Source organism: Bufo gargarizans, chromosome 3 (genome assembly GCF_014858855.1).
Source record: "Bufo gargarizans isolate SCDJY-AF-19 chromosome 3, ASM1485885v1, whole genome shotgun sequence".
Lineage (NCBI taxonomy): Eukaryota > Metazoa > Chordata > Amphibia > Anura > Bufonidae > Bufo > Bufo gargarizans.
The window spans coordinates 268,426,435-268,453,629 of record NC_058082.1 but is presented as its reverse complement, the minus strand read 5'-3'; the positions used below and the strand labels follow the sequence as shown (position 1 = coordinate 268,453,629).

Sequence of the window (27,195 nt, the reverse complement as noted above, 5' to 3'; positions counted from 1 at the left end):
CGGGGTAACTACTGCTCGTGCCACCGTACCAGCTTCAACTGCCCTTCTGGTGCTCGCCACTTCACCAGGTTGTACGGCAGTGCTGGTACTAGGTCCTGGGAGGGCTGTACTGCTGGTGTATGCCTCACCACGTAATCTGACAGCAGCCGCCCCACTCTGCTGCTCTTGAGGCGGATCCTGCGCAACCTGCGGTCTAGCGACGCGGGGCCGGGTACGCCTGGTGCTATCAGGGACCTCAGCCTCCTCGTCCGAACTTTGGGTCAGAGAGCCACTGCTTTCTGCAGGTTCGTATTCTGACCCGCTAGATTCATCAGATGAGGGTTCCCATTCCTCATCCGACTGGGTCAGAAGCCTGTAGGCCTCTTCAGAAGAATACCCCCTGTTTGACATGTGGGCAACTAAATTTAGGGGTATTCCCTGAGACTACCCAAGAAAAAAAAGCAAGCCTGTCTTACAAAGGGGAGGCTAGCGAAGTACCGGAGGCCTCTGCGGTTGATAAAAAATATCAAAACTGATTTTTTTTATCGCCGCAGTGCGTGTAAAGTGAATGTGCAGTGATAAAAAAAAATAAAAAATTGTCACAGCGGTGGGGCGGGTGTGGGCGAACGCACGTGTGGGCGACCGATCAGGCCTGATCGGGCAAACACTGCGTTTTGGGTCGAGGGAGAACTAAAGTGACACTAATTCAATTATAGATCTGACCGTGATCAGTTTTGATCACTTCCAGATACTATAAAAGTACAAATGCTGATTAGCGATACGCTAATCAGCGAATAACGGACTGCGGTGCGGTGGGCTGGGCGCTAACTGATCCCTAAACTACCTAACCAAGGGGCCTAAACTATACCTAAAACCTAACGGTCAATACCAGTGAAAAAAAAAGTGATAGTTTGCACTGATCTCTTTTTTCCTTTCACTAGTGATTGACAGGGGCGATCAAAGGGGTGATCAAAGGGTTAATTGGGGTTCAGGGGGGTGATCTGGGGCTAAGTGTGTAGTGTTGGTGTACTCACTGTGTAGCCTGCTCCTCTGCTGGATCCAACCGACGAAAAGAACCAGCAGAGGAGCAGGCAGCCATATAACAGATCATATTTACTAATATGATCTGCTATCTGGCACTCTGATTGGATTTTTTAAAAATCATCAGCTTGCCAGCCGCGATCATTGGCTGGCGAGCTGATGACGAAATACTCCTCGACGAAATTCCGGCCCGAACTGCGCATGCGCGGGCCGGCAAAGCGCGTCATCTCGCGTCTCGCGAGATGACGCGTATATGCGTCAGTCTGCGCAGCGATGCCGCCTCCGGACCGCACATCTGCGTTAGGCGGTCCGGAGGCGGTTAAATTACAGTCCATAGCTGTAGTAGAACTAATCCTAAGAAGGAGGCAACAGCTAATAACAGAATTGGAACAACAAATAGTTGGTATTAAGACTAAAATGGATACATATGAAAAAGATGAGAAATATAATAGACTACAGGGCAATCTGTTTAAAAAGTTGGATAGTGTAGAATAGGAAATTATACAAAAAAAGACCAAAATATGTTCTAATTTGTTCCATAAACAAAATACATCTAATGCACAGCAGGTCCGAAAAGACAGGCAAGTGAGCTTTCCTTCACATAATAAATCTCAAAACACAGAATAGTTTTTTAGGAATAAACCCGACAAGCAATCAAATGGTTCAACACAAATTCCACAAGAACAATGTCTAAAAAATAACAACAAAGAAATTCATCAAAAATATTCACAAGCTTTGTCGGTTCCCAAACAGTACACCACAGTTATAAATCAGACACCTCTCACAATACCCAGCACATTCACTTTCACAAGTCAGATTCCCACCAGCCTCACAACACATCAGACACAGTTCACCAAAGCACACAACAATACAAACATACAATTCCCCACACAATTATCACAAACACTGAGAAACTTTTCTACATTATAACATAGCACTACGTGAGCTCCCCACTGCAGTAAGATAGAGGGACCGTTACTGTCTGTGAACACACATCTATATATGCAATATATATGTCAATGGTTTTATTTTATGTATTTTAAGAGTATAGTTTTTTTAACCACCTCCCGTCCGCCCAATGAATATAAACATTCGGGAGGTGGTTGTCTATCTCCTAATGGACATATTAAAATGTCCTTTCAAAGATCTCAGTTGCAAGCTAATCGTGCAGCTGCTGATTGGGTTGCCCGCTGTCATTGACAGCAGGGCAACCCTTAGAGAAGGCAGGGACAGTGCCCAGGTGTCCCTGCCTTCTAGATCGCTGTATACACAGCGCTCACTGAGCGCTGTGTATACAGTGCAGGAAGCGCTATGCGGTCATGTGATCACCGGGAACAGAGAGTGCAGGAGCTTGTTGAGGTCTTTCAGAGACCTCGATCAGCCCTGCATTGAGGCTGTAAGGCGCTGTATTGCTCTGTACAGCCTATCTGGGGGGGGGGGGGGATTTCTTCTGTAACTGGGGCTACTATGTCAGCCCCAGTTACAGGAAAAATCAACAGTGAAAAAAAAAAAAGTGAAGAAAATGTCCCCCAGAGGTCTTGTATGACCTTATGGGGGACACAAAGTGTAACAAAAATATTATAAAAATAAAGTGCTAAAAAAAGTTAAAATAAAAAAAAAATGTTTCACATGTAAAAATCTAATTCCCCATGTAAAGAATAAAAAAAATTGTTAAAAAAATAAATAAATAAAATAAAATAGACATATTTGGTATTTCCGCGTCCGTGGCGGTCGGCTCTATAAATATATCACATGATCGACCCAGTCCGATAAACACCATAAAAAAATATATATTTAAAAAAAAAAATAAACATTTTTGTCACCTTACATCACAAAAAGTGCAACACCAAGTGATCAAAAAGGCATATGTCCCACAAAATGGTACCAATTAAACTGTCTTCCCACAAAAAATGAGCCCCTAAAAATTTATAAAAAACTATAGCTTTCAGAACATGGACACATTAAAACAAAAAATTTTGGTGTCAAAAATGCTATTAATGTGTAAAACTTAAATAAATAAGAAAAAGCATACATATTAGGTATCGCCACGTCCGTAACGATCTGCTCTATAAAAATTTAACTTGACCGAACCCCTCAGGTGAACTCTTTAAAAATAAATAAATTAAAACTGTGCTAAAACAACCAATTTTTTTGTCACCTTGCCCCATAAAGTGATATAATGAATGATCAAAAAATCATATGTACCCAAAAATAGTACCAATAAATTTGGCACCTTATCCCCTAGTTTCCAAAATGGGGTCACTTCTTGGGAGTTTCTACTGTAAAGGTGCATCAGGGGGCTTCAAATGGGACATGGCATCTAAAAATCATGTTTCTGCCCATACAGCAGTTTATCACCACATGTGGGGTGTTTCTGTAAACCGCAGAATTGAGTTTTGTTTGGCTTTTAACCATTGATGTGTTAAAGAAAAAATTGGATTAAAATTGAATATCTGCAAAAATTTGATCTCCATTTTCCTTTAATTCTTGTAGAATGCCTAAAGGGTTAACAAAGTTTGTAAAATCGGTTTTAAGTAACTTTATGGGGGTATCCACTGTGTAGGCCCCACAAAGTGACTTCAGACCTGAACTGGTCCTTAAAAAGTGGGTTTTGGCAATTTTCTTAGAAATTTTAAGAATTGCTTCTAAACTTCTAAGCCTTCTAACGTCCCCAAAAAATAGTAATAAATATTTTATGAGGTATCACTTTCTGTCTTAAAAGCAGAGAAATTAATTTTGAAAATTGAAATTTTTCCAAATATTTGGTAAATTTGGGATTTTTTCATAAATAAAGGTGAAATATATTGACTCAAATTTATGACTAGCATGATGTACAATGTGTCACGAGACACAATCTCTGAATGACCTGGATAAGTAAAAGCGTTCCAAAGTTATTACCACATAAGATGAGATATGTCAGATTTGCAAAATTAGGCCTGGTCAGGAAGGGGGCAAATGGACCAGATGTGAACTGGTTAATGATGTTTTAGAGATAATACATATGGAATATTAATACAATAAGTGTGTTTTACTTTACATCAAGCTGGTTATTGAGTAAATACACATATATATTTGAGTGGAGCAATGTAGGTTATCAGCTTAAAAATATTTCACAATATTTTGCAAGAGGGCAGAGGATCCTGCTCACAGAAGCTTACAATCCGTATAAATAGGGGAGACACAAGTGTTAGAAGTGCTTAATGTATACAATGATCTAGCTATCTTCTGTACCAAAATATAAGACACATAAGGCTGTGTGACCTAGTCATCCAGCAAGCATCTGCGTAGACAGAGATATGAAGTGCACAGAATGTGAAGGTTACTGTTGAATGCATGGGTAGGGTTCTGAGGAATAATGATGATAAAAGGACAGGAGTCAATTTAAGATGTCTATTAAGCCTGCCTAAAGCAATGTGCTTTTATGGTTTTCTTAAAACTATAGATGTTGGGAATTAATTTGATTGCCTTAAATAGCACAAATAAAAATGCACTATGCCAAGAGTTCTAAAAAATCCAATATATCTTTATTATTAATTCATCACAAATAACACCTAAAAACACAGAAAAAATAATAGACAGTTAATGATTCCATGCTAAGATGGTCTACCCTACCACCAAAACAGTCAATTTTAACATTAGATATAAAATGGTGACAACGATGGTGATAATTGGGGTGATTGACCTTGGGCTGGTGTGTTGGGTGGACAACACCTTACAAAAAATACCTAGTTGCAGACATTACAGTAGTGTCTCCATTTATCATTATCATCACTGAGGTGATGCTGGTAGACAGCGTATTAGCTACAGACATGGCTGCTATGGAGGATTCAAGTCACAAGAATGTCCATGAATGTACATACTAAAAGGTTTGTTGAAACAGGCACCACATAAGAATTCCACAGATACATGGTGGAACAATATATCCTTTAGACATACTTGGCTAAAAACCTTACACCTAGGGGACTGAGGGTGCAAGTCTTTTCCTCATATGGTGTAGGGGAGTAAGAATTCTGTAATAATGGGAGGAGACCTATGAGAGGTGCTCCAAGACATTAATGCAACTGATGATTGATTTGATGTCATGTTCGAGCGATGGTCCTACCGTACACTAGAACATCGCAGGCAATCAAACACGAGGCAAGCAATCTGACAAGGCAAGGACTAACACAAATTCTATATTTACAGAGAACAGACATGGCCAGAAACTGCATCAGCAGGTAAGGGACCAGTGGCAGGTAATACTACTAAACCAAGTGCACCGGATTGACATGGAGTCAAACCCAGAGGGCAGAGACTGAGTGAGCCCTTTCACTGAAGGCAGAACATATACAATACAGGGTCAGGATCAGAAGCAGGGGTGCACCACCAATGAGGCCAGGTGAGATGATCGCCTCTGGCAGCACCACGTAAGGGCAGGAGGGGGGCATCAGAAGGGCCATGGGCAATGAGTGCTTTGATTGTGTCAAAGGGGTTAGGTTAGGAAATTGGCATTGTAGGGGGCGCTGTTTCAGTTTTCACCTCAGGCAGCAGAAAGTCTAGGTGCACTACTGACTGCCAGGCTAACATAGACCTAGACACTCAACAAATACAGATAAGACAGAGATGTCCTCCCTCCAGAAAACCCAGGAGCCCTCTCGCTAAAGGCATAAACAGAACAAGCAGATGCCTGTTTTTCATGTGGAGTTAGTCCATGGGAGAACAGAAAGTCCATGGGAGAACAGACAGAGCTGCACACAAGGCACAGACAGGCAGAGGTCTGGACCCCATGCGGGAGGACACATGGTTGTCACAGACAAGACACGGATAGTTGTCACAGACAAGACACGGAACAGACAAGCAGATGCCTGGACCCCATGTGGAATGACACATGGCAGTCACAGGCAGAGATGCACAGACAGGCATAAGTCAGTCTGGACCCAATGCAGAACAACGCATGGCTGTCTGTGACCAGACACGGTACCAGACAAGAAGACAATGATGTCTTACTAGGTGTCTACACAGACAGAGTAGGATGGAATAACGCTAGGGCAGGTGCCTAGCTCCTGCATCCAACCCAGGTCCACAGCTAACAGGAATATATAGCATCTAGTGACCACAACCCCAAACGAAGCCTTAACCCCTCAAACCAGGGGACAGAGAGGGGAAGGCAAGGAAGAGACAGTAAATACACAGGCTGCCATTATTACACAATGCCCCTGGCAACCAGCATACATGGAATCCACCATAGCCAGTACACCCAAGCACAAACGTGAGCAACAAGGCAACCCGTGTCACAGTGAAACACACTGTGACATTTGAATAATAAGATGATGGCAGCATTTGAAAATAATATTGTATCAGTTGAAGAACAATTGGGTAATCTTTTATCTGCATCTGAGAAAGAAAAATGTAAATGGAGGAAAGGTTTGTTTCTTGGGAACAACCGATTATGACTACTAGCTTCACAATGTGGAATCCGATTAAGTATTTAGGTGGAAACAGAAAAAAGGAGAGATGTTCTCTAGGGCCCCTTCGGTGTCTTATTTTGTTTCTACTGGTGGTCAATCTTATTCTGTCTCAGAGACCTTTGGCCATTACATTATATGAAGAGGAAATCTGAACAACAGAAACCAGCAAGTAAACAATCCTCTGATGAACACAGGGATCGGGCACTGAAGCAATATAGAACCTTCCGCTGTTTGGCCTCAAACTTGTTTTTAAGAATAAATACAACCAGAAGAAGTCTGATATATTTTTTTTTACATGGGAAGAACAAGATGCAATTCACATCTTATGTGATTTATTGTATGAATGAAAATTGGGAATGCGGGAACCCTGGAAAAAGGTCTTATCACTAAGAACCAGTCTGTCTCTTCCTTGAGGATCCATCAGTCCTATTGTGTCAAGGATAAATAAAATCTGCAATCTGAAGTTAGATGGTATTCAGTTGGAGGCTGATATGTGGCTGTCTACTTGTGTTGCTAAAGCCCTCTATACTTCTATTGGATGGATTGGAGGAAGTTGGATTCTTTCTGATGGCATCAGACCTGAATACGGACATGAGCTCAAGAACTGTGATACAGATTTTAAGAACGTGGATATGACACACATCACATAGAACCTATGTATAAAAAAGAAGTTAAGGCTAAGGGGCTCCTAAATGTCTCAGGACTTATAAATATGTCTCTCATCTGGAATATTCCTGTCTTATCTGAACTTTCTCAGTTGGAAGTATTTTCCACATGTGAACGAAAAGGGATTTGGAATATTGACCAGTTATGGAAATAATTTCAGCAATTGTGTACTGAGTTTGATTTGCCCTCCAATCCAAGTATACATCTGGTGGCCGCTGGAACTGCAAGGGGAGCCATTTCGAGGCTTTATCAGGCTTTGCATTGTGAATTCTTGAAGGCCTTTCCTCTCAGGGGGAAGGCACAATGGGAAAAAAATGTAGGGACTATTACTGATGCTCAATGGGAGGACACTTTGGCTTTGACCACAAGCCTATCCTTGAGTGAAGCTGCTAGATTTTCCTAGTTGTTTATTATACATAACACAGAGTGTATAAAACTCCAGTGTTCCTGTTAAAATTTGGGTATAGGGGAGACTCCTGTTGCCGGAAATGTGGGGAGCCAGAGGCTGACCTGATGTGGAAAACTGTGCAATACAGAAATATTGGGGCAATGTGATTAAGTTGCTCAATAAAGTGTATAGTGCACATTTTTCCCTTAATCCAAAAATGGGTTTACTAGGTATCTTTGAGACTGATCAATTGCAGACACCTATAGATGTGGGAATAAATAGGATGCTATGCCAGGCATGGAAGACATTAGCGTCCAAATGGATACAACCATTGCCTCCTGTTATTACTGAATACATAGTACGTTTGAATATCATTATTATATTAGAAAGGGGGGGTGTATCTAAAGCAAAACTGTCTATCTATATTTGAGGCTATATGAGGCCCCTGGATTGATCATTCTGGAGTCTGCAGCCCATGGCTAGCACTTACACGTTGATAGATGACATGTAATCTGACCACCGCAGAATTCATAATCACTGGAGTAATGTACCCATGGACGGCTGTCTAATAAAGTCTTTCTTTCTTTCTTTCGTATGGGAGCAGTGCGGAGCAGCGCTTGATGGTGGACGAACCCCGGGGTCCTCCAGCCACAGCTCTGCCAGCTCCTTTCTCCTTGTAAGTGTGGGTTCCAGACAATGGTGGCATATCTTAGTGATGTGCCCCCATTGTATGTGATAGGAATACCCCTTTAAGTTAATTGGCAAGCAAAAATAAACCAACATGCACCCTGGCAAAGCTCACACACCCATTGCAAATGAATAAATTGTGGTCACCCAATAACAAAGACCAGGCACTCCTTCCTTTACCCTCAGCTTGCCATCCTGACACTGTTTGGGAATGCTTTTTTAGACTGTTGCTGTCATATAATGGTACGTCACCACTACATCTGTAAACAAGCAGCTGTAGGAGGATTGGCCATAAGGCACAGAAAACAGTGCTGGAGAAAATATAGCATCCTTTGACTTTCTGGCACACAGAGCGCCAAAGAGGCACCTAATTTACTAATAGGCATTTTAGGCATATTTCACTCCAGTCTTGATAAATCTCCCGCAATGTACATACACTGTATACTCTCTCGTTGTTTAGGCTCCTTTCACACTAGCGTTCACTGGTCCGCTCGTGAGCTCCGTTTGAAGGAGCTCACGAGCGGACCCGAACGCAGCCGTCCAGCCCTGATGCAGTCTGAATGGAGCGGATCCGCTCAGACTGCATCAGTCTGGCGGCGTTCAGCCTCCGCTCCGCTCGCCTCCGCACGGACAGGCGGACAGCTGAACGCTGCTTGCAGCGTTCGGGTGTCCGCCTGGCCGTGCGGAGGCGTGCGGATCCGTGCGGATCCGTCCAGACTTACAATGTAAGTCAATGGGGACGGATCCGTTTGAAGATGACACCATATGGCTCAATCTTCAAGCGGATCCGTCCCCCATTGACTTTACATTGAAAGTCTGGATGGATCCGTCCGAGGCTATTTTCACACTTAGCTTTTTTTTTGCCATTTTAATGCAGACGGATCCGTTCTGAACGGAGCCTCCGTCTGCATTATTATGAGCGGATCCGTTCAGAACGGATCCGCCCGAACGCTAGTGTGAAAGTAGCCTTAGTAGCTCACAGAAACAGTCAAATAACACAAGTTTATGAAGACAAAATATATAGCTGTGAAATGTCTATTTGATGTTCATATTGAGCAAATCACAGAGGTCACCTGTCACTAATTCACTATAATCTATACTGATCTCTCAGTACAAATATTTTTCTATAAGAAGCCTTTTTTTCTGCAAGAAAAGCATAATTGTGCTCTCAGTAACCATATCCATACAAACAGTATACATGTTATGTGAAAAACTTTCTTTTATTACTACACATTTTCTATATATAGTACATAGAAGTAATGTTCAGTTCAACGGATTACTTTTAGAAAGGATCATAGGTGGAGTAATGATCAGACCATTAAGCTGGATTTCATGTTCCTGGCCGAGATAAGCCACTGTCAGAGGTATCTTTCTCAGTGAAAGATGAAGAGTATTATGATAGAACCAGGTATAATAGCCTTTAGCTACCTGCATGGAAAGCTTAATAAAAAGAAACATTATGCAGGGATTTGAATGCACATATGTATCCTCATCACAGCAAGGTTAAAAATGTAGAGGCTGGAAGAAAGAATGAAAGATGCTACACCAGGATAACATGGAACCAATAGTATCCTTTTATAGTCACTCTTTTCTGTTGTAATAATTATTTGGGTAGAGAATATATCCTAATGATGGGAACTAAATGTAGAAAATGTTTACTATACCTCTCCATATGCAACAGTATTATTGTATCTTCTCATTTCTGGATAAACATTATCCAAGTACCACTGGAAGTTTTTGCACTTCAAGCTTTTTCTTAAAGCGATTCTTTCTGATATATCACCGATGTCAATTCCTGGGTTCTGTAAAAGATTTGAAAAAAAAATTACCTTAATATATTTTTGAATACAGCGACTTATATGATTTTAAATATATATATATATATATATATAATAGAAAAAGCAATGTGGGCAGCACCACTATCCGTATTCTGTAATGGGAGTGCCAGCGGCTGAGTCGGCGATCCACCTCCAAATTATAAAATAAAGAAATTCCGCAGCACATCCACGTAGTAGAAAAATAAAAATACTTTATTCACCCAGCGTGCGACGTTTCAATCCTCTCAATGGGATTTTCCTGCTTGAGGAAAATCCCATTGAGAGGATTGAAACGTCGCACGCTGGGTGAATAAAGTCTTTTTATTTTTCTACTACGTGGATGTGCTGCGGAATTTCTTTATTTTATATATATATATATATATATTTACAGTTTTTTAGTTCTAAAATGCAGTATTTTTAACCCTTTGATGACCTCTGCCATACATGTCACTTCAAAATTGGTGCCCACTTGCAAGCGCAGCAGACACCATTGCTGCCGGGTTTCTGCTGTTTCACAGGACTAATGTCTGCAATTGGCCATTTAACCTCCCCAGATGCCGTGGTCAAATGTGACCTTGACATCTAATGAGTGAAGATGTGTGGTAGCCAATAACAGTCTCCCCAGCTGAGGTCGGAGAATCGATTACATTACCATGTTAGGATGTTTGATCACTGGTATATTCAAATACAGGCCTGCAGTGAATGCTGTGTTCTGTAATGGATACATATCTATCACAGAATACAATTGACACTAAGGGTGACCTAAAAACAGTTTTAAAAAAAAAAAGCAAAAATGTTTTTAAAAATATATAAAAGTTCAAATCAAAATGGCCTATTGGCCTTTTTTGTCAATTCACCTCCCCAAAAATTAAATAAATAGTGATCAAAAAGTCACACACTCCGAAATAGTATGACTAATAAGTATAGATCAGCCCACAAAAAAATAAGCCCTCGGAGAGTTCCATAGATGTAAATATAAAAAAAATAAGTTATAGGGCTAGAATATGGTAATAAAAGAATAAAATAATTTTTTTACAAAGTTTTACTTTTTTAAGTATTAAAACAGAAGACAAACTATACAAGTGTGGCATTGTTGTAACCGTATTGACCTGGAAAATTATGGGCACAGTCACATTTACCTCATAGAGAATGCCGTAAAAACAAGACCCATAAAACTGTGGCATAACCCATTTGGAACTTTTTTCTAGCTCCCCAGTACACCATATTTAATATTTAATGATGCCATTAGAAAGTACAACATGTCCAGCAAAAAATAAGCCCTCATGTGGCTATGTGAATGAAAAAATTCAAACGTTATGGCTCTGGGAAGTCAAGGAGAAAAAATAAAACACAAAAATGGAAAATTGCTGGGTCATCTATGTAGGAGTTAACTTACCTCTAATGGTAAATTCCATGCAATGTAAACATGTGATTTGTAGTCATCCATCCAAACTTCAGCTACCCGTAAAGCATTTCTCTTTGTGTAGAAATCAATATTATTGTTATAGGGCTTTCTTTTGCGTTCTATATGTGCCACTCTTGAACATGGGAGGACTTCCATACTTCCACCACATAACCACACCTGGAATAAAGCAATTTATATTAATAATAGCAGTGCTTTCATATCATTAGGCTATTATATTAAAAAAATCTCAATACTTTCTAGTCAGGAAGATCCTACTTTAATTGCTCTTAATACCATGTGAATGAGAATAACTCACCACTAAAACTGAGTGAATTGGTTCTAAAAATTCAACCTGAAGCTCTGGCTCTACTGAACCTGAATTTTGTGCGATTTGTTTTGTTAGAATCAAGAATATTCATATAGAATCAAGGAGACATAGGGAGAGTAGCAGGTAAAATAGTAAGAGAAAGAAATCTGAGCACTTTTGTGTCGAAACAGTTAATTGGACTAGAAATCAAGAAATTTTGCTCATCTCTCTTCACCAAATACAGTATGGAGCCTTTGCCTACAGGAATCTAAGCATAGAGATAGAGGTCAGTGTATGTTACAAAGGGGTCCCCATTTATAATACCACTATATGAGCTAGAATGGTGGAGCAATAGCAGCTATACTTTGATGGACCCAACCCAAGTCTGAATTGCATGGTGAATAGTGTTGAGCAAAATCCGAAGTTTAGGAAAATTTTGATTTGTAGTGAATCCAAATTTCCTTGCGCTTCATGGTAAAGAATCATTTTTTCCTAAAATGGTGGCTGCACATGTTACAAAGTGAAAATAAGAAGCCCAGGAACGCGAGATCACCCATAATGCCGTGCAGCCAGCCAATCCGCAGATCGCCATCCCCTGTGATGTCACAGCCCTATAAGACCCTCATTCCCCGTGGTCTACGTCATTTTCTTGTGAGCTGAGCATCAGGAGAGACATGGCAAGCACTCATGCGCTAGGGACAGTGTTGCTGAAAACAGTTAATAGAATATTGGAATATTGGGGAAGTGAAGGGAGAGGGCAGGGAGATTTATGCTGCGTCAGATTTATAGATTTTTTCCTACATTTACTTATTTCTACATCAGCCTAAAACTAAGATATGTCATTCAATACCAATAAGATGGATGCCTTTATTATTCCACTGCCAGCATGCCAACCAATACCATCCAGTCTGCATCCATAAGGGGGGGGCAGGTTCTTAATGATGACCATCCTCATCTTTTTCTGGCTTTACCTCCTAGAAAAGTCAGCAAGATGCAGAGAGAGGAGGAGCAGGATGTTCCTGATGACATATTCTCATTGATATTATATGATGTAGAAAAGGAGGAAAAGCAGATGGCAGAAGAAGGGCTGGGGTTGGAAAAGTGGATATGCCAAAGCTGATTAATATTCTGTGTTTACTGTTAAATAACCTGGAGGAGATTGCAGGAACAGCAATATGCAGATTGTGCCCCCACCTAACCAGCCAAACCCCATACCAGCAACATCCCCTGTTTAAAGGTGCATTAAAGGTTCCGCACGACCAATAACAATGAAGACCCGCTATACAGTGCAGTCTTCAATATTAAATGAAGGGCAGCTGCGGGCTGATTGGCTGTGCAGTTCTTCACCCCAGCATGGCCACAACCCGCCCACAGCACGGCCGCTCAATGTGGCTGTACCCTAAGCCACAGTGGCCTGGGTATACCTGATTTATAATGATTAGTGAAGAATTAATTTGGAACAAATGTAATTTCTTGGCTAACGCCGGCAAAGTTGCTGAATCGATTTTTTCAAAACTTCGCTCATTTCTAAAGGTGAATCATTAATTTGAATAGTTGCTGCAGGGTGAAATGTATATCTAAATCAAATTTCCTTGTCATGAGACAACTTAAAAAAATAAATAAAAATAAACACTCCTTTTTGTTTCTTTTAATATGATCCATGTTTCTTCATTAAAGTAACACATGAACCACATTTGAAGCCAAAAACTGTTCTAAACAGACATACAATTTAAGTTAAAAGGGATTACCGATATTTTAATATCTGAAGAGGTCATCAGCATCTGATTCATGGCGGTCCGACAGCCGGGACCTATGCAACCTCCGCTAATCGACTGTATGAGAAGCCACTGACGCGCCTATGTGTGCTGCGGCCTTCTCACAGCTTACCAAGCACAATAGCGTACATTGGATTGTGGCTGTGCTTGGTTTTGCAGCTAGGACACGTGTCGTCAATGGCATGCGGAAAGCAGCGAGATGGCCACAGCGCTACTGCAAGCGCTGCTGCCTTCTCAAACAGCTGAACGGCGGGGGTCCCATGTGTCAGACCAACACGATCAGATACTGATCACCTTTCCTGAGGAATTAAAGTCTTGGAAAACCCCATTAACTCATATATTGCTGCTATACCACGACTTTATGTAGTAATGATATATGTACTTTTATATCCAATTGTGCCCCAGGGGACCTTTCCCCACACACTGTGCACCTGGTACTAGAACTGTAACATATATTTTTCAGTTTTACCATGGTCAAATGTACAGTATATGCAATGCACTGCTACTGAGAAAGAGATGACAAAAACATATTCAATTACTGTAGGTCCGCTGACCCCCCAAAAAAAACACACCTCTGATTTAGTGGAAATTGTAATGATTTTTTTTTTATAACTTATATTTTTATTAGTCATATAAATATTATACAAACCATGAAATAATGCCATGTAAAACAAAGGATAGGCTCGCAGGCCTGCAAAGTGTTCCATTATCACACTAATACCATAAAAATATATATTTGGTCTGGACGAGTACTAAAATGTCCTTTTAAACAGTAAACAGTAAATTGGACATGGAGCAATAAAACTTGTGGGCACCAGGATGCCACTTAAGCTGTAAAAGGGGTAGGGGGAGAAGAGAGCTTGAGTTGGTGCTATCACAATTAAAGTGTCTATATTTCTGCCAAGGTTGCCAAATAGAGGATAAAACGTGTCTAGTGCAGAGTTCCCAGTGGGACAATTCCTCAAATCTATACAACTGGTCTACCTTGCTAACCCAATGGTCGAGGGTTGGGGATTCTTCAGAACGCCAATATAGTGATATCAGCAAGTGGGCTGCTGTTATTAGGGGAGAAAAAAGTGTTCCCACGTGATTCTGCTTGCCTGAAAGACCAAGGCTTAAAAGAGGCATATCAGGTGAGGCAAGGATGGGATGTGCAGCATATCTCGTTGCTTTATGCAAAGATAGTTTTCGACCAGTCCAGTATTTTACTACAGGCCCATCATATGCGGATAACGGGAGTGGTATCTCCAGCACAGATTGGGTACATTGGAAGCAAAAGAGGCTATTTTATCTGGAGTCCTATACCACTGAGAAAGCACTTTGTACACATTTTCTTGTATACATACACATCTAGATAATTTGTGAGGTGCAATTAGTAGTTTGCGTATTTCAGTGGGTGAAAATTGCCTGCCCAAGTCCTGTTCCCACAGGCCCACCACTGCCTGCTTCACATTAGGGAAAGAGGTTTTCATTAGTGTTGGTCAAGCACCAAAGTGCTCGGGCGCTCGAGTACAACACTTCGGGATGCTCGGGTGCTCGACAGAGCACATGGGCACAATGGAAGTCAATAGGAGAACCCATGGTGAGGAACAGCATGGGGGGGATGTCTGGATGCATCTTGGACTCCCAGGTCGCTGCTGGGAACGAAGTTGTCTGAGTAGTACGCCACTTTTACAGACTGACAATAATACGCACCAAACCGAAGATAGAATCGATTTTAGAGGAAAAATTGTTAGGAAACATTATTTTCTGTATATGTACTTGTATATAAAGTGCAAGTGCTGCCAAAAAGTAAGAGGCACTCCGATACAAACTAATTCACATTGTGGTACAATTGTTCAGGTAGTGGGACTCCTACACTCATAAAGCCTATGCACTAAGGGAAAGGGATGTCAAAAATGTAAAGGAACCAACACTCCAATGCACTTTTAATTACACATAAAGGAGGGCATCATACACACCCTTAAAAAATAATGATTGATGGCCTGCTGGTGACCCTCATAAACATTAGGAGCAAGGGCCTGCTGGTGACCCTCTAAAACATTAGGGGTGAGGGTCTGCTGCTGATATGACCTTCTAAAACATTAGGGGTGAGGATCCGCTGCTGATCTGACCTTCTAAAACATTAGGGGTGAGGTTCTGCTGCTCAGCTGTCCATCTAAAACATTAGGGGCAAGGGCATGCTGCTAATCTGACCATCTAAAAAATTAGGGGTGAGGTCTGCTGCTGATCTGACCATCTAAAACTTTAGGGGTGAGGGTCTGCTGCTGATCTGACCTTTTAATACATTAGGGGTGAAGGTCGTCTGCTGATATGACCTAAAACATTACGGATTAGGTTCTGCTCCTGGGCTGAACATCTAAAACATTAGGGGCGAAGGCCTGCTGCTGATCTGACCTTCTAAAATATTAGGGGTGAGGGTCTGCTGCTGATCTGACCTTCTAAAATATTAGGGCTGAGGGTCTTCTGCTGACCCTCTAAAACATTAGGGGTGAGGGTCTGCTGTTGAGCTGACCCTAAAAAACATTAGGAGCGAGGGCAGCCTAATAAGCATGTTGAGATGATGGACGAGGAGGAGGATGAGAAAAGGAAGATTGAACCATATACCCTTTTTTGTGGTGGAAGGGGTGCATGGGAATACAGTGTATTCAGCACACCATAAAAGCCACATTTTTTGTGCCTTTATGTTCATCAGCTTTCCTCTGGTGGAGTCTAGAAGTCAGGGGCAATCCAGGCCTTGTTCATTTTGATAAGAGTCAACCTGTCAGCATTTTAAATTGACAGTTGGATGCGCTTATCAGTTATTAGTGTTGAGCGCGAATATTCGAATTGCGAATTTTTTTCTCGAATATCGCAATTTCGAGATTTCGCGAATATTTAGAATATCGTTCTATATATTCGCGAATTCGAATATTCGTTTTTTTTTTTTATTATTATATTTTTTTCTTTCCCACTTCTCTAAAGTTGTTCTTACCTGTCCTTTGGATTCCTGGCTTCCTGGCTGCTCCAGTCAGTGGCGTTTTCAACTTACTGCTATATTCCATATTAGCTAAATTACAATCTAATCTATATGTGTATTTTACGAAATTTCGCAAATTGCGATGCGAGTAATATAACACGAAATAATCGCATGAAGAATTCAATTTAGCACTGCTATATTCCATATTCTAGCCTAATATGGAATATAGCTGTGCTAAGTTAGCACTGCTATATTCCATACTAGGCTAGAATATGGAATATAGCAGTGCTAAGTTAAAATCTTCATGCGATTATTTTGTGTTATATTACTCACATCGCAATTTCGACTTTTGCAAATGTTCTTAATATTGCTCTAACTTCGTCTTTTAGAATATTACGAATATTCTAAAAGACGAAGTTAGAGCAATATTACGAAATTTCGTAAAATACACATATAGATTGTAATTTAGCTTATATAGTGCTATAATCCCTTTTTTTTTCCTCTAATTTTTTTTGCCTCTTCTGAACTTAAGTTTTGTAAAATATGTACACTATTAAAAAATATTACTATAGCAGTATATTAGCTTAAATACAATCTATGTGTATTTTACGAAATTTCGTAATATTGCTCTAACTTCGTCTTTTAGAAATTTCGTAATATTGCTCTAACTTCGTCTTTTAGAATATTCGTAATATTCTAAAAGACGAAGTTAGAGCAATATTGAGAACATTTGCAAAAGCCGAAATTGCGATGCGAGTAATATAATACGAAATAATCGCATGAAGATTTCAACTTAGCACTGCTATATTCCATATTCTAGCCTAGTATGGAATATAGCAGTGCTAACTTAGCACAGCTATATTCCATATTAGGCTAGAATATGGAATATAGCAGTGCTAAGTTGAAATCTTCATGCGATGATTTCGTATTATATTACTCGCATCGCAATTTCGGCTTTTGCAAATGTTCTTAATATTGCTCTAACTTCGTCTTTTAGAATATTACGAATATTCTAAAAGACGAAGTTAGAGCAATATTACGAAATTTCGTAAAATACACATAGATTGTATTTAAGCTAATATACTGCTATAGTAATATTTTTTAATAGTGTACATATTTCACAAAACTTAAGTTCAGAAGAGGCAAAAAAAATTAGAGGCAAAAAAAGGGATTATAGCACTATATTAGCTAAATTACAATCTATATGTGTATTTTACGAAATTTCGTAATATTGCTCTAACTTCGTATTTTAGAATATTCGTAATATTCTAAGAGACGAAGTTAGAGCAAATCACGAAATTTCGTAAAATACACATATTAGCCTAGCCATAGTCAATTAGCATAGGAACGTTGCCTTATACTATCAAGATAAATAATCGCAATACGCGGAAAAAAATAATCGTAAATTATTCGCGATAATTAGAATAATTACGAATATTCAATTTCGACGAATATAACACGAATATTCATTCGAATATTCGCGAAATATCGCGAAATCGAATATGGCACCTCCCGCTCATCACTATCAGTTATTATGCCCCCAGCAGCACTAAATACCCCGCTCTGACAAAATGCTGGCGGCAGGGCAGGCCAGCACCTCCAAGGCATAAAGTGCCAGTTCGTGCCACGTGTCCAGCTTTGACACCCAATAGTTTTTTCTGTCCTTGAGACACTAGGCTGCCCATCAGGGTGAGGGTGCTGGCGGGGTGTCATAAAACTATCCCAGGCCTTGGAGAGTGTTGCCTTGCCTCTGTTGGAACTGCTATGTGTTCCCCTTATCTCCCCTCCTCGGTTGCCCAAGGAACTACGTACTCTGCAGCCCGCATTGTCAGCTGGAAATTTTTGGAGCAATTTCTCCACAAAGACCTTCTGGTATTGCACCATTTTGCTAGTCCTCTCCACCACAGGAATGATAGATGAGAAGTTCTCTTTGTAGCGGGGGTCGAGAAGGGTGAAAAATCAGTAATCGGGTTGGCCAAAATGCGTAGAACATAAGGGTCACGGGAAATGCAGCATAACAAAGTCAGCCATGTGTGCCAGAGTCCCAACAGACAAGACTTCGCTGTCCTCATCAGAAGGATTACTCTCAATCACCTCATCCTCTTCTCCCTCTTTGGCCCATCCACGCTGAACAGATGGAATAAACCTGCTATGGGTACTACTCTCTGTAGCGGAGGCAACCATCTCTTGCTCCTCCTCATCATCCAATTCGCATTGAGAAGACGAAAGGAGTGTGGTCTGGCTATCACCCTGTGTACTGTCTTTCCCCATTTCCACCTCTTCTACATGCAAAGCATCCACCTTCATGGTGAGCAGCAAGCGGTTCAGTAGACACAGAAGTGGGATTGTCACGCTGATAATAGCGGCATCGCCGCTCACCATCTGTGTTGATAACTCAAAGTTGCGTAAAACCTCACAGATTTGGATGATCGAAAGTGCGTATTCAATTGTCGTCTGTCTCATGCACATCGATATGTTGAATGTGCTATTGGAATACTGTCCAAGAAATGAAGAGTGTTCATGTCATCCTTGCAAATGAGTCTGCAAAATTCCACCCTGGTGATACAGGCTTGTGTGATTTTACACAATTTCACCAGGATTCATGATGCACTCTCCGAAGCTGAAGTGGCCCCTTCTCTGACAATCACATCTGTTGGATTAGACCATAATCCGCATGGAAGACCTGGATCTGCTGGACTAGCAGTTTGAGAACTCTTTGCGGATTACTTCATTAGTAGAGAGGGTGCATTATCATGGCAGCTGAACAGCATTTGTGGTAGTCGTAGATAAAACTTGGGTTATGGTTATCTAAACTGAAATTTTTAGTTAGTTAGTTCCCATATTGTTAGATTAGATTAGGGACTCGCAAGAGAATGAAGACCCTTGACGTGGGTTTGCGAGCTAAGGTTTTTCAGAAAAAAATAAATTTTTGAATAAGAAAAAAAACGAATACCTCATTAGAAAAATACATTGTATGTACAAATATATATATATATATTTGTGGTCAAGGCTAAATACGAAACTTGGGCAGCGTGCCTGCCTGGAACCTAAACCGGCTGGGGTGTGCCTGGAGCCGGGTATGAGAGTAGCCTAAAAGGGGGCTACCCTAAGGAGGACCCTTGGAATGAAGGGAATGGGTGGGTGGGACCAAAAACCAGAACGCTCACTGTGATGAGGTAAGTGGGGGTTTAAAAAGGCTCAAGCACCTCCCACAAATGCAGGCTGAACCTCAGCCTTACCAACTTGTGGTCGAGGCTAAATACGAAACTTGGGCAGCGTGCCTGCTTGGAACCTAAACCGGCTGGGGTGTGCCTGGAGCCAGGTAAGAGAGTAGCCTAAAAGGGGGCAAAAATGACAACAATAGTTAAGGTGCAAGACTTTATTACCTTATAACACCAAAGACCGAAATGCCTGCGAAATCTCCACCTGCGGGTTAGGTATGTATCTGGCGAAGCAAGACGAGCGCCATCTCCCCATATTTCGGATGACATGGGCGGGGACCCCCCGACGGGAAGCCGCGGAGATTGCACCAATGCGGAAGGAATGACCGGATATCGCTCCTGAGTCCAATCCTAAGCCAGCAGCCACCGTGCGGATGTGGCTGATGAATTGCGCCGTGGTGAGAGCTCCCTTCAGATGGGGTAGCAGAGGGCTGTGAGGTGGCGCATTCCGGAGGGCGAGGATGAGCCGGTCAAACACCTGTATCGGGCACCATTCATTGCTAGTGGGAAAAAACTGGACCTCCACCGGGGGGCCAGTTTGACTGGTTTTGGTGGTAATTATCTTCAGCGCGTAATGGTCAATAACCCTCACCAGCTGCTCTCTGTGCAGGCTGCACCGTCCCGCCGTACCGCACGTGAACTCGCCTGGCCTAAGGAAGCTGTAAAATCCTAAGTACATGGCAGCTTTGATGACCAAGCTGGGAAAGGGCCCAAAAGGAGCACCATCCAGGGCTGAAGATAATTTCCGGAACATCTCCCCCGTGACGCCCTGCCTGCGGGACGGGGGATTGGACCCACCCTTCTGGACCCCCCGCAAGGTGGCCTTGACTGCATGCGCGAAAAAAATGGACCCGCCCCCCGGGTTGCGGAGCATGGTGTGGTGTTGGACGCCCGCTAGGTACAACCTAATGGTGTTATAGGAGAGGTGTAACTGGTGGTGGCAATGGGCGGTTAAGGCCATGATGTAAGGAAAGTCCGCCAGGCCAGCCTGCGGGTACAGACGTGAAAACTCCTGGAAGGTTTTCAGGCCTGAAAGGTAGTTCCTGGCCGTGTTTGGGGCAAGGGACTGCTGCGCCAGGTCCCTTACTGACGAGACGAGTATGCCTAGTCCATTGTCAGGGAACTGAAGGGCGGGGTGGGAAACTTGCTTGGCTCGGCCTCCGGCATGACCTGGAAGAAAAGTTCGAAATTAAATCTGGACAGCGCGTCGGCTGCTATATTCCTCTCCCCCGGGATGTGGCTACAATGCACGTGGAAGTTATGTGACAGGGCCAGCCAAACCAGCTGGCGCAACAGCGCCATGATCTTGGGGGACTTGGCCCTGCCCTTGGCCAAGATGTCGACCAAGGCCTGGTTATCTGTCACAAACATCACCGGTAAGTTAGCCCAGAGGTGGCCCCATGCCTGAGCCGCTGCCACAATGGGGTACAATTCCAACAGAGAGGAGGTGCGGATGGATTCAGCCTCCTCTAAGATGGCACTGGGCCAATTATCCGCTAGCCACTGGGAACCCCAAATGGCAGCGTAGCCGCAAGATGCAGCTGCGTCTGAAAAAATGGTCGGGCAGGAGAAAGACCAAGGTGATACGAAAAAGGAGACGCCGTTCCATCAGGACAGGAGCAACTCCCACATGGCCATGGCCTGGCCTGGCCGTCCAATCAGATGATGCTGTCCTGTTCGGGTGCCGAGGGAAGAAGCTGGAGCAGCCTTGACACGAAGGTTTTCCCCTGGGGCATAATCCTGGAGGCAAAGTTGAGCCGCCCCTGAAGAGACTGCAACTTGACTCTAGTGAGGCATAAATGACCTCCCGACACTGAGCGAGTTTCTCCTCTGGTAGGCTGGCTTGCAACAGAACCGAATCCAGGACGATGCCCAAGAATGATACCCTCGTGGCCGGACCCTCAGTCTTTGACTCCACGATCGGAACAGCCAGACTGGCAAACAATCCGAGGAGGAAGGAGAGTATGCCGGACCCGCCCTGCGGATCCTCGACAACAAGAAAATCGTCAAGGTAGTGGATGACCAACCGGAGGCCCCCATGATGGATCAGGATCCAATGTAGCGCCTTGGCCAGCTGGTCGAATAACCATGGGCTACTCTTGGATCCAAACGTGAGCCTGTTGGCGAAAAAATACTGGCTGGCCCACTCAATGCCGTAGAATTGCCATAACTGCGGCAGGATGGGAAGGAGTTTAATTGCATCCGCAATGTCAACTTTTGCCAGCCAAGAGCCCCTACCATGCGACAAGATGGCCTGGATGGCGTCGTCCACTGAGGAATAACGCATGGAAAACTCCTCCGAGGGAATCGGAGAAATGAGGCTCGGAACACAGGACACATGAGGGGCGGACAGATCATAAATTAATCTTTTTTTATTGGTGTTCTTCTTTGCCACCAAGCCGATGGGGTTAATGCGCCATGAGGAAAACGGGATGCGTGGGAACGGGCCTATGAGGAACCCCTTGGATACCTCCGACTGGAGCAACTCGCTAGTTGCTGGAGGGTCCAGGGTGGCGGACAGCAGATTCCTGCCCTCCCAGGGCACCTGTGGCAGAGCGATGAGCCCTGTGTGGAACCCCTGGCGGAAGCCTGCCAACAGGAACGCCACGAAGTCCTGATCGTGGTGATCGTGAAGGAGTGCCGCCAAGAGGTCCACGTTGATGTCCGCTAGTCAGGAACCTTTGGAAGACTTCTTTGGGCAGGCGGACCGTGGGTGGGCCCTGAAGCACAGGGAGCAGACATGGAGTGATCTGCAGCTGGCATATGAGCACCCCCCTGAATTAAAGTTATTGCAGACCTGGCTCTTCCCCAGGTAGACAATAGGTCTGCCGAGCTTGTCTGTGGAGGGGTTGGATGGAAACGATCCGGAGGTCCCCGGGATGGCCCTGTCCTGAGACGGGTGCGCGGTATTGGGGCACCATTCAGAGGAGTGGAAAATCGACTGACATGTCGTACAGTTGGGCGCCCTGAGGCCAGCGAAGTGACGGCAGAAAAGTTCGGTGTCAATCAAGGACCAGCTGGTGACATACTGGAACTGGGCCAGGGCTGCAGCCGCCTTGGCTGCAAAGGAACGGTGGTAGTCATAGAAGGCCGACCCACCATACTTGTGCCCTAGGTCAGTGACCAGGTACAAATAGCTGTCCAGTTCCTCTCTTCTCTCTGGCTGTGCGGTGCAGACGATGTCCCTGAAGAGGCTGAAGGCCAGGACAAATTCCGGGATGGTCAACTTGCGGTTGAGCCGTGAATCCTTGGCCCGAAGGACCACCGACACATCGCCACAGTTGATGACCCGGTTCTCGGGAACATCTTGAGCGGCAATAAGGATTGATGCCAGATTGACATCTTTCCCCGCCAGGATGTCTCTCTTAAGGTTATCAGGAATGAAGTGAGAGGGGGACACCTGTGGAATGGGTCTTGGCGTACCTGTAGCCAGCCAGTCTGATGTAGATGGAGTCATCAGCGGAACGGGAGCCGGGGGTACAACGGGTGGCCGGGATTCGAGCTCCGAAACTCTTGCCCGAACGTCCGCTACCGAGTCCACCAGGGACAACTGGATGGCCGACGCCTCCGGTTGCACTGCCGCGGTGCTAGGGCTGGTCATGAGCAGTTTGTATAATTCTGCCTTTCTTGCGGTGGTCGGGTGGGGACAGTTTTGGGATGGTCCAGCTCCGAAGGGATGAGGGACCCGCTTGGCTTGACACGATCGAGCCGGAGATGGAAAGGCCATCCTCCATATCCGAGGCTCGAGACATGGCAGAGCAGCTAAAAAATACAAGGCATGACAAAATAAAGGGAGAAAAAAATAAATAAAAAAAAAAAGAGGGTGACGACGTACTTGGAGATTAGATTGGTGCACGACAGAGAGACACGTACCGGTAACGGAATTCACGAGACGGCTCAGACGAACCTGGCCTAACCGAACAGACGAAGACAATTAACGCGTGGTTATGATTTGACTGGGATCGAGGTGGTGCCAGTGCGAACTTACCTGAACAGGACAGAAAAGGAACGGAGAACTGGGAACAAACTCCTGTAAATAGAGCAACAGGCGAAAAAACATTTGAAAGTGCAGAGGCCATGGGTGTCCACCAACCTGCGGAACCAGGCGAACTGGCCAGGCTGGGGCTCACCCTAAGGCCAAGCGACCATCCAAGCGCATCGGATCGGACACCTGACCGAAGAGAGTCGCCTGAGCGAACCAGGCGGTTTGACAGGAGAGATGGCGCGTAGCCCTGAAATAGAGGCTGCGCGTAGCAGCGGCCCGCGAAGGGCAGTGGTAAGCCATGAACCCCGGATTTACGGAAAGCAAGAATGACCAGGGGAGAAGCCGAAGATGGCCGCTTAGGGAGACTTGAAGCCGAAGGACAGGTGCGTGAACCTGTGTGAAAGACAAGAAACGTGAAGACCTGGGCGTACCAGGAGTGAGCCGAGCCCTGGGCGTACCAGGGAAGGAGGGGGCGCCACCAACCGTGACCGGACACCCGACTGTGACCAGCAGACAAAGACTCGGCGACATGACAAAACACGATGGCCTGGGCGAACCAGGAAGACCAGACACCTCGGACGTGACCCGATGCCTGAAGTGGGAAGGAGCCAGACCGGTCCTACGTGGACACCCGAATTTTATAAAAAAATAATTTGGGCTTGATTAAAACTAATATCATATTTAAATGAAATTTAATTTTTATTTTTTGACTATATGGCGGGTTTCCTGTAATACCCTTTTTTTTATTTTCGACTATATGGCGGGTTTTTCAGTAAATACCGTATTCATTTTTTTGGCGGACTATATGGCGGGTTTTCCAGAACGTACCTTATTTACATTCCCCCTTTCTTTTTTTTTTTTTTACACACTATGTGGTGGGTTTGCTGCACATGCTTATACTGCTTTATTTAATAATTAATTTATTTCTAACACTTCTTCTCTCCTCTCCCCGTCTGGCCTGGCTGCCCGTGAGCCCGCGCCCAGCGTGGAACGCAAGCTCACATCGCAGCCAGGGAGACCAGGCAGGGGTGGGTGACGTCATTTGTAGGCGCCGGAAGAGGAGTGCGTTCCAGCCTGGAACGCACGCCCATGTGCCCGGCTGCTATGCCGGACCCGATGTGCAGCTTCGCTCGGGGAGACAAAAAACCGCCCCCTGTGTGCTGTCCGCATCTTTTGAGGGCCCATATAAATGAATGGATCCGCAGACCTGCCGCAAAATTCCAGAACGGGTACGGATCCGCACATACAGTGGTGTGAATAGGCCCTTAGAGTGGCATAGAGGTGAAGAAGAATATGAAGCAAAAACACAGTGCAGTTGGTGGTGTTGATCTTGGGTTTGAAATACCGTAAGCAGTCATGAGCTGAAAGGGGGGTACTAGAGGACAAAATGGAAATTAGGAAGTCAAAAGTGAAGAGTAGTGTTTGGGGTTGTGAGACAGGGACGCTACCGGTATATCAACAGACATAATAGTAGAGCAAGGCCTGTGTAGCTGAATCTGATTTGAAATTTCGAACTGCTTATTTGTACATTATGTTTTAAAACGCTTCTTTGAAGTAAGTTTACTTCCAATGTCACTCTTCAACCCTGGAACATTGTGACCATTTATCATCAGATTAGTGTGCCAAAGTTGTCCATTGATTCATCGAGTTCTGCTTTGTGTCACAGGGCTGACTAAGCAAAGAGCTGGATTTTGTGGTGTTGATGAGAACAGTGACTACCTCTGTATTATGAATTGAAGATATAGTTTAGAGAAGTAGAATAGAGGCAGATACTATGTGAATAATATTACATTTAAAGGGATGCTACCATTAAAAAATGTTTGATCATATATTAACTCCCGGTATGTGAATTCTTCTTTCTTTTTTTTTTCTCCAAAAATGGGGTGGCTGGTTTTCCGGATATTATTTTTGAAGTACTCCGTGTATTCTACTTCCTGTCCTGGCTCTTTAACGTCCTCCTTTGTTTGACTTTTTTGCATGGAAAACAGCCTTGCTTAAAAGTGAAATGGGAGTTATTGAAATAGACCAAATTGCTTTGGTCTATGTGTGGTTTGCAGCCTCCTGTGTCGTGTGAACTGTGAATATGTCTCCCTGTGTCCATATCACTGTGTAGTTCATGACACTCCAGGCACTCTGTGTACTGAGAATATCGGTAGCCAAAGTCCAGCTCACCTGCTGTATCATTCTGTAACAATGAGCTCCTGGTGCACGGAAAAGGTAAGAACTTGAGATGCTTGACTAATAAATGAATCCAGCACCGGGAAAATATAAAGCTGTGCGTTCCTTTATTGCAGTGGTAAAATTCAGGCAGCAATTCCACGACATCCAGTGACATCCATCTTAAAGTCAACGCGTTTCAAACAAAACTGTTCTTACTCATGACTTGTGGGAAATCTCTCCGCAGCTGGGCTTATAAATAAAATTTCAGTCTAAGCTACTGCCCTGAATGGGGGATGGGAAAAGAGATCATGTGTGATCACTAATCCAGCTAGTGGGAAGAGATCCCAGGGATTCTGTTGACAGCATATTCAGAAAGCATACAAAAGTTATTAAACAAAACCAGAAAAAAACATAGTGATCATGTGATTAAAAATAGAAAAAGAATGCAATAAAGACCACACAAATATGTCTGCAAAGGGAGACCACCAATCAACCACCAAATATACCATGTATGGTAGTGCTGGAGTCTGCTAGCAAACCGCTTGGTCTGAATACTGGCATAGGCCGGAAAACATTTGATATAGAAGGCTAGGCTAATCCACCAAAACATCCGTTTAAAATTTATATATAAACACAATGAGAGCTCCATGTTTGTTTTCAATAGACATACATAAGCTCTTTCTTTAGATTCAAGCCAGCAGGGCTTCTGGTTTTCAAACAGAAGATCCAGAAGGCTTTCCTCTGTAAAATAAGTCTTTTCAGGTTGCCTCCACAAAAAAGGAGAGCAAACCTTTTCTATACCATAAGCACAAAAAAACTGTAAACTTCTGTTGTGTTTGATGATAAAATGTTTGGCTGCACTGGAGATGTTGGTATAAGAGGCATTTGTAATGTAGTTGAGATGTTCCATAATTCTTGTTTTAAGTTTTCTTGTTGTATTGCCCACATATAATAAATCACATTGTGTGCATTTAATTACATATATGACCCCCCATCGTATTGCAATTTATGTAGGATTTGATGGTAAAGCTTGTACTATGATCCGAATCATTAAAGATTTTTGTGGGCACTACATAATTGCATGTTCTACATGGGTTGCTGCCACATCGACTAAATCCAATGTATTTTAACCATGTGCTATGTTTTTTTGGGCATGGATGTAAATAGAGAAGGGGAGAGAGAGGACGCCAGCGTAGGAGAATGTTTGGGGACAACCCTATATCTATCTTTTAATAGATCATATAGGGCGCCATCTTCAAACAAAATTGAAATGCTATCAGAGACAGCCTGTTTGATGAGGTTGTTTACTGTAGGCGAGTCCTAGAGTCAGTATTCTTTTATTGTTAATATTATTATTA

The 27,195-nt window shown here is 43.3% G+C and overlaps 1 protein-coding gene across 3 annotated transcripts in view; it reads right to left on the bottom strand.

Annotated features, from left to right (window-relative positions):
* The window catches only part of GALNT17 (polypeptide N-acetylgalactosaminyltransferase 17), a 564,215-nt gene that overhangs the window by 32,582 nt on the left and 504,438 nt on the right, over window positions 1–27,195 (bottom strand). For all 3 annotated transcript variants that reach the window (XM_044286562.1, XM_044286561.1, XM_044286563.1), the window contains 2 exons: window positions 11,422–11,607; window positions 9,873–10,010 (listed from right to left, as the gene is read on the bottom strand). In XM_044286562.1, coding sequence (XP_044142497.1) covers window positions 9,873–10,010; window positions 11,422–11,607 — 324 coding nt within the window. The remainder of the gene's footprint in view (window positions 1–9,872; window positions 10,011–11,421; window positions 11,608–27,195) is intronic.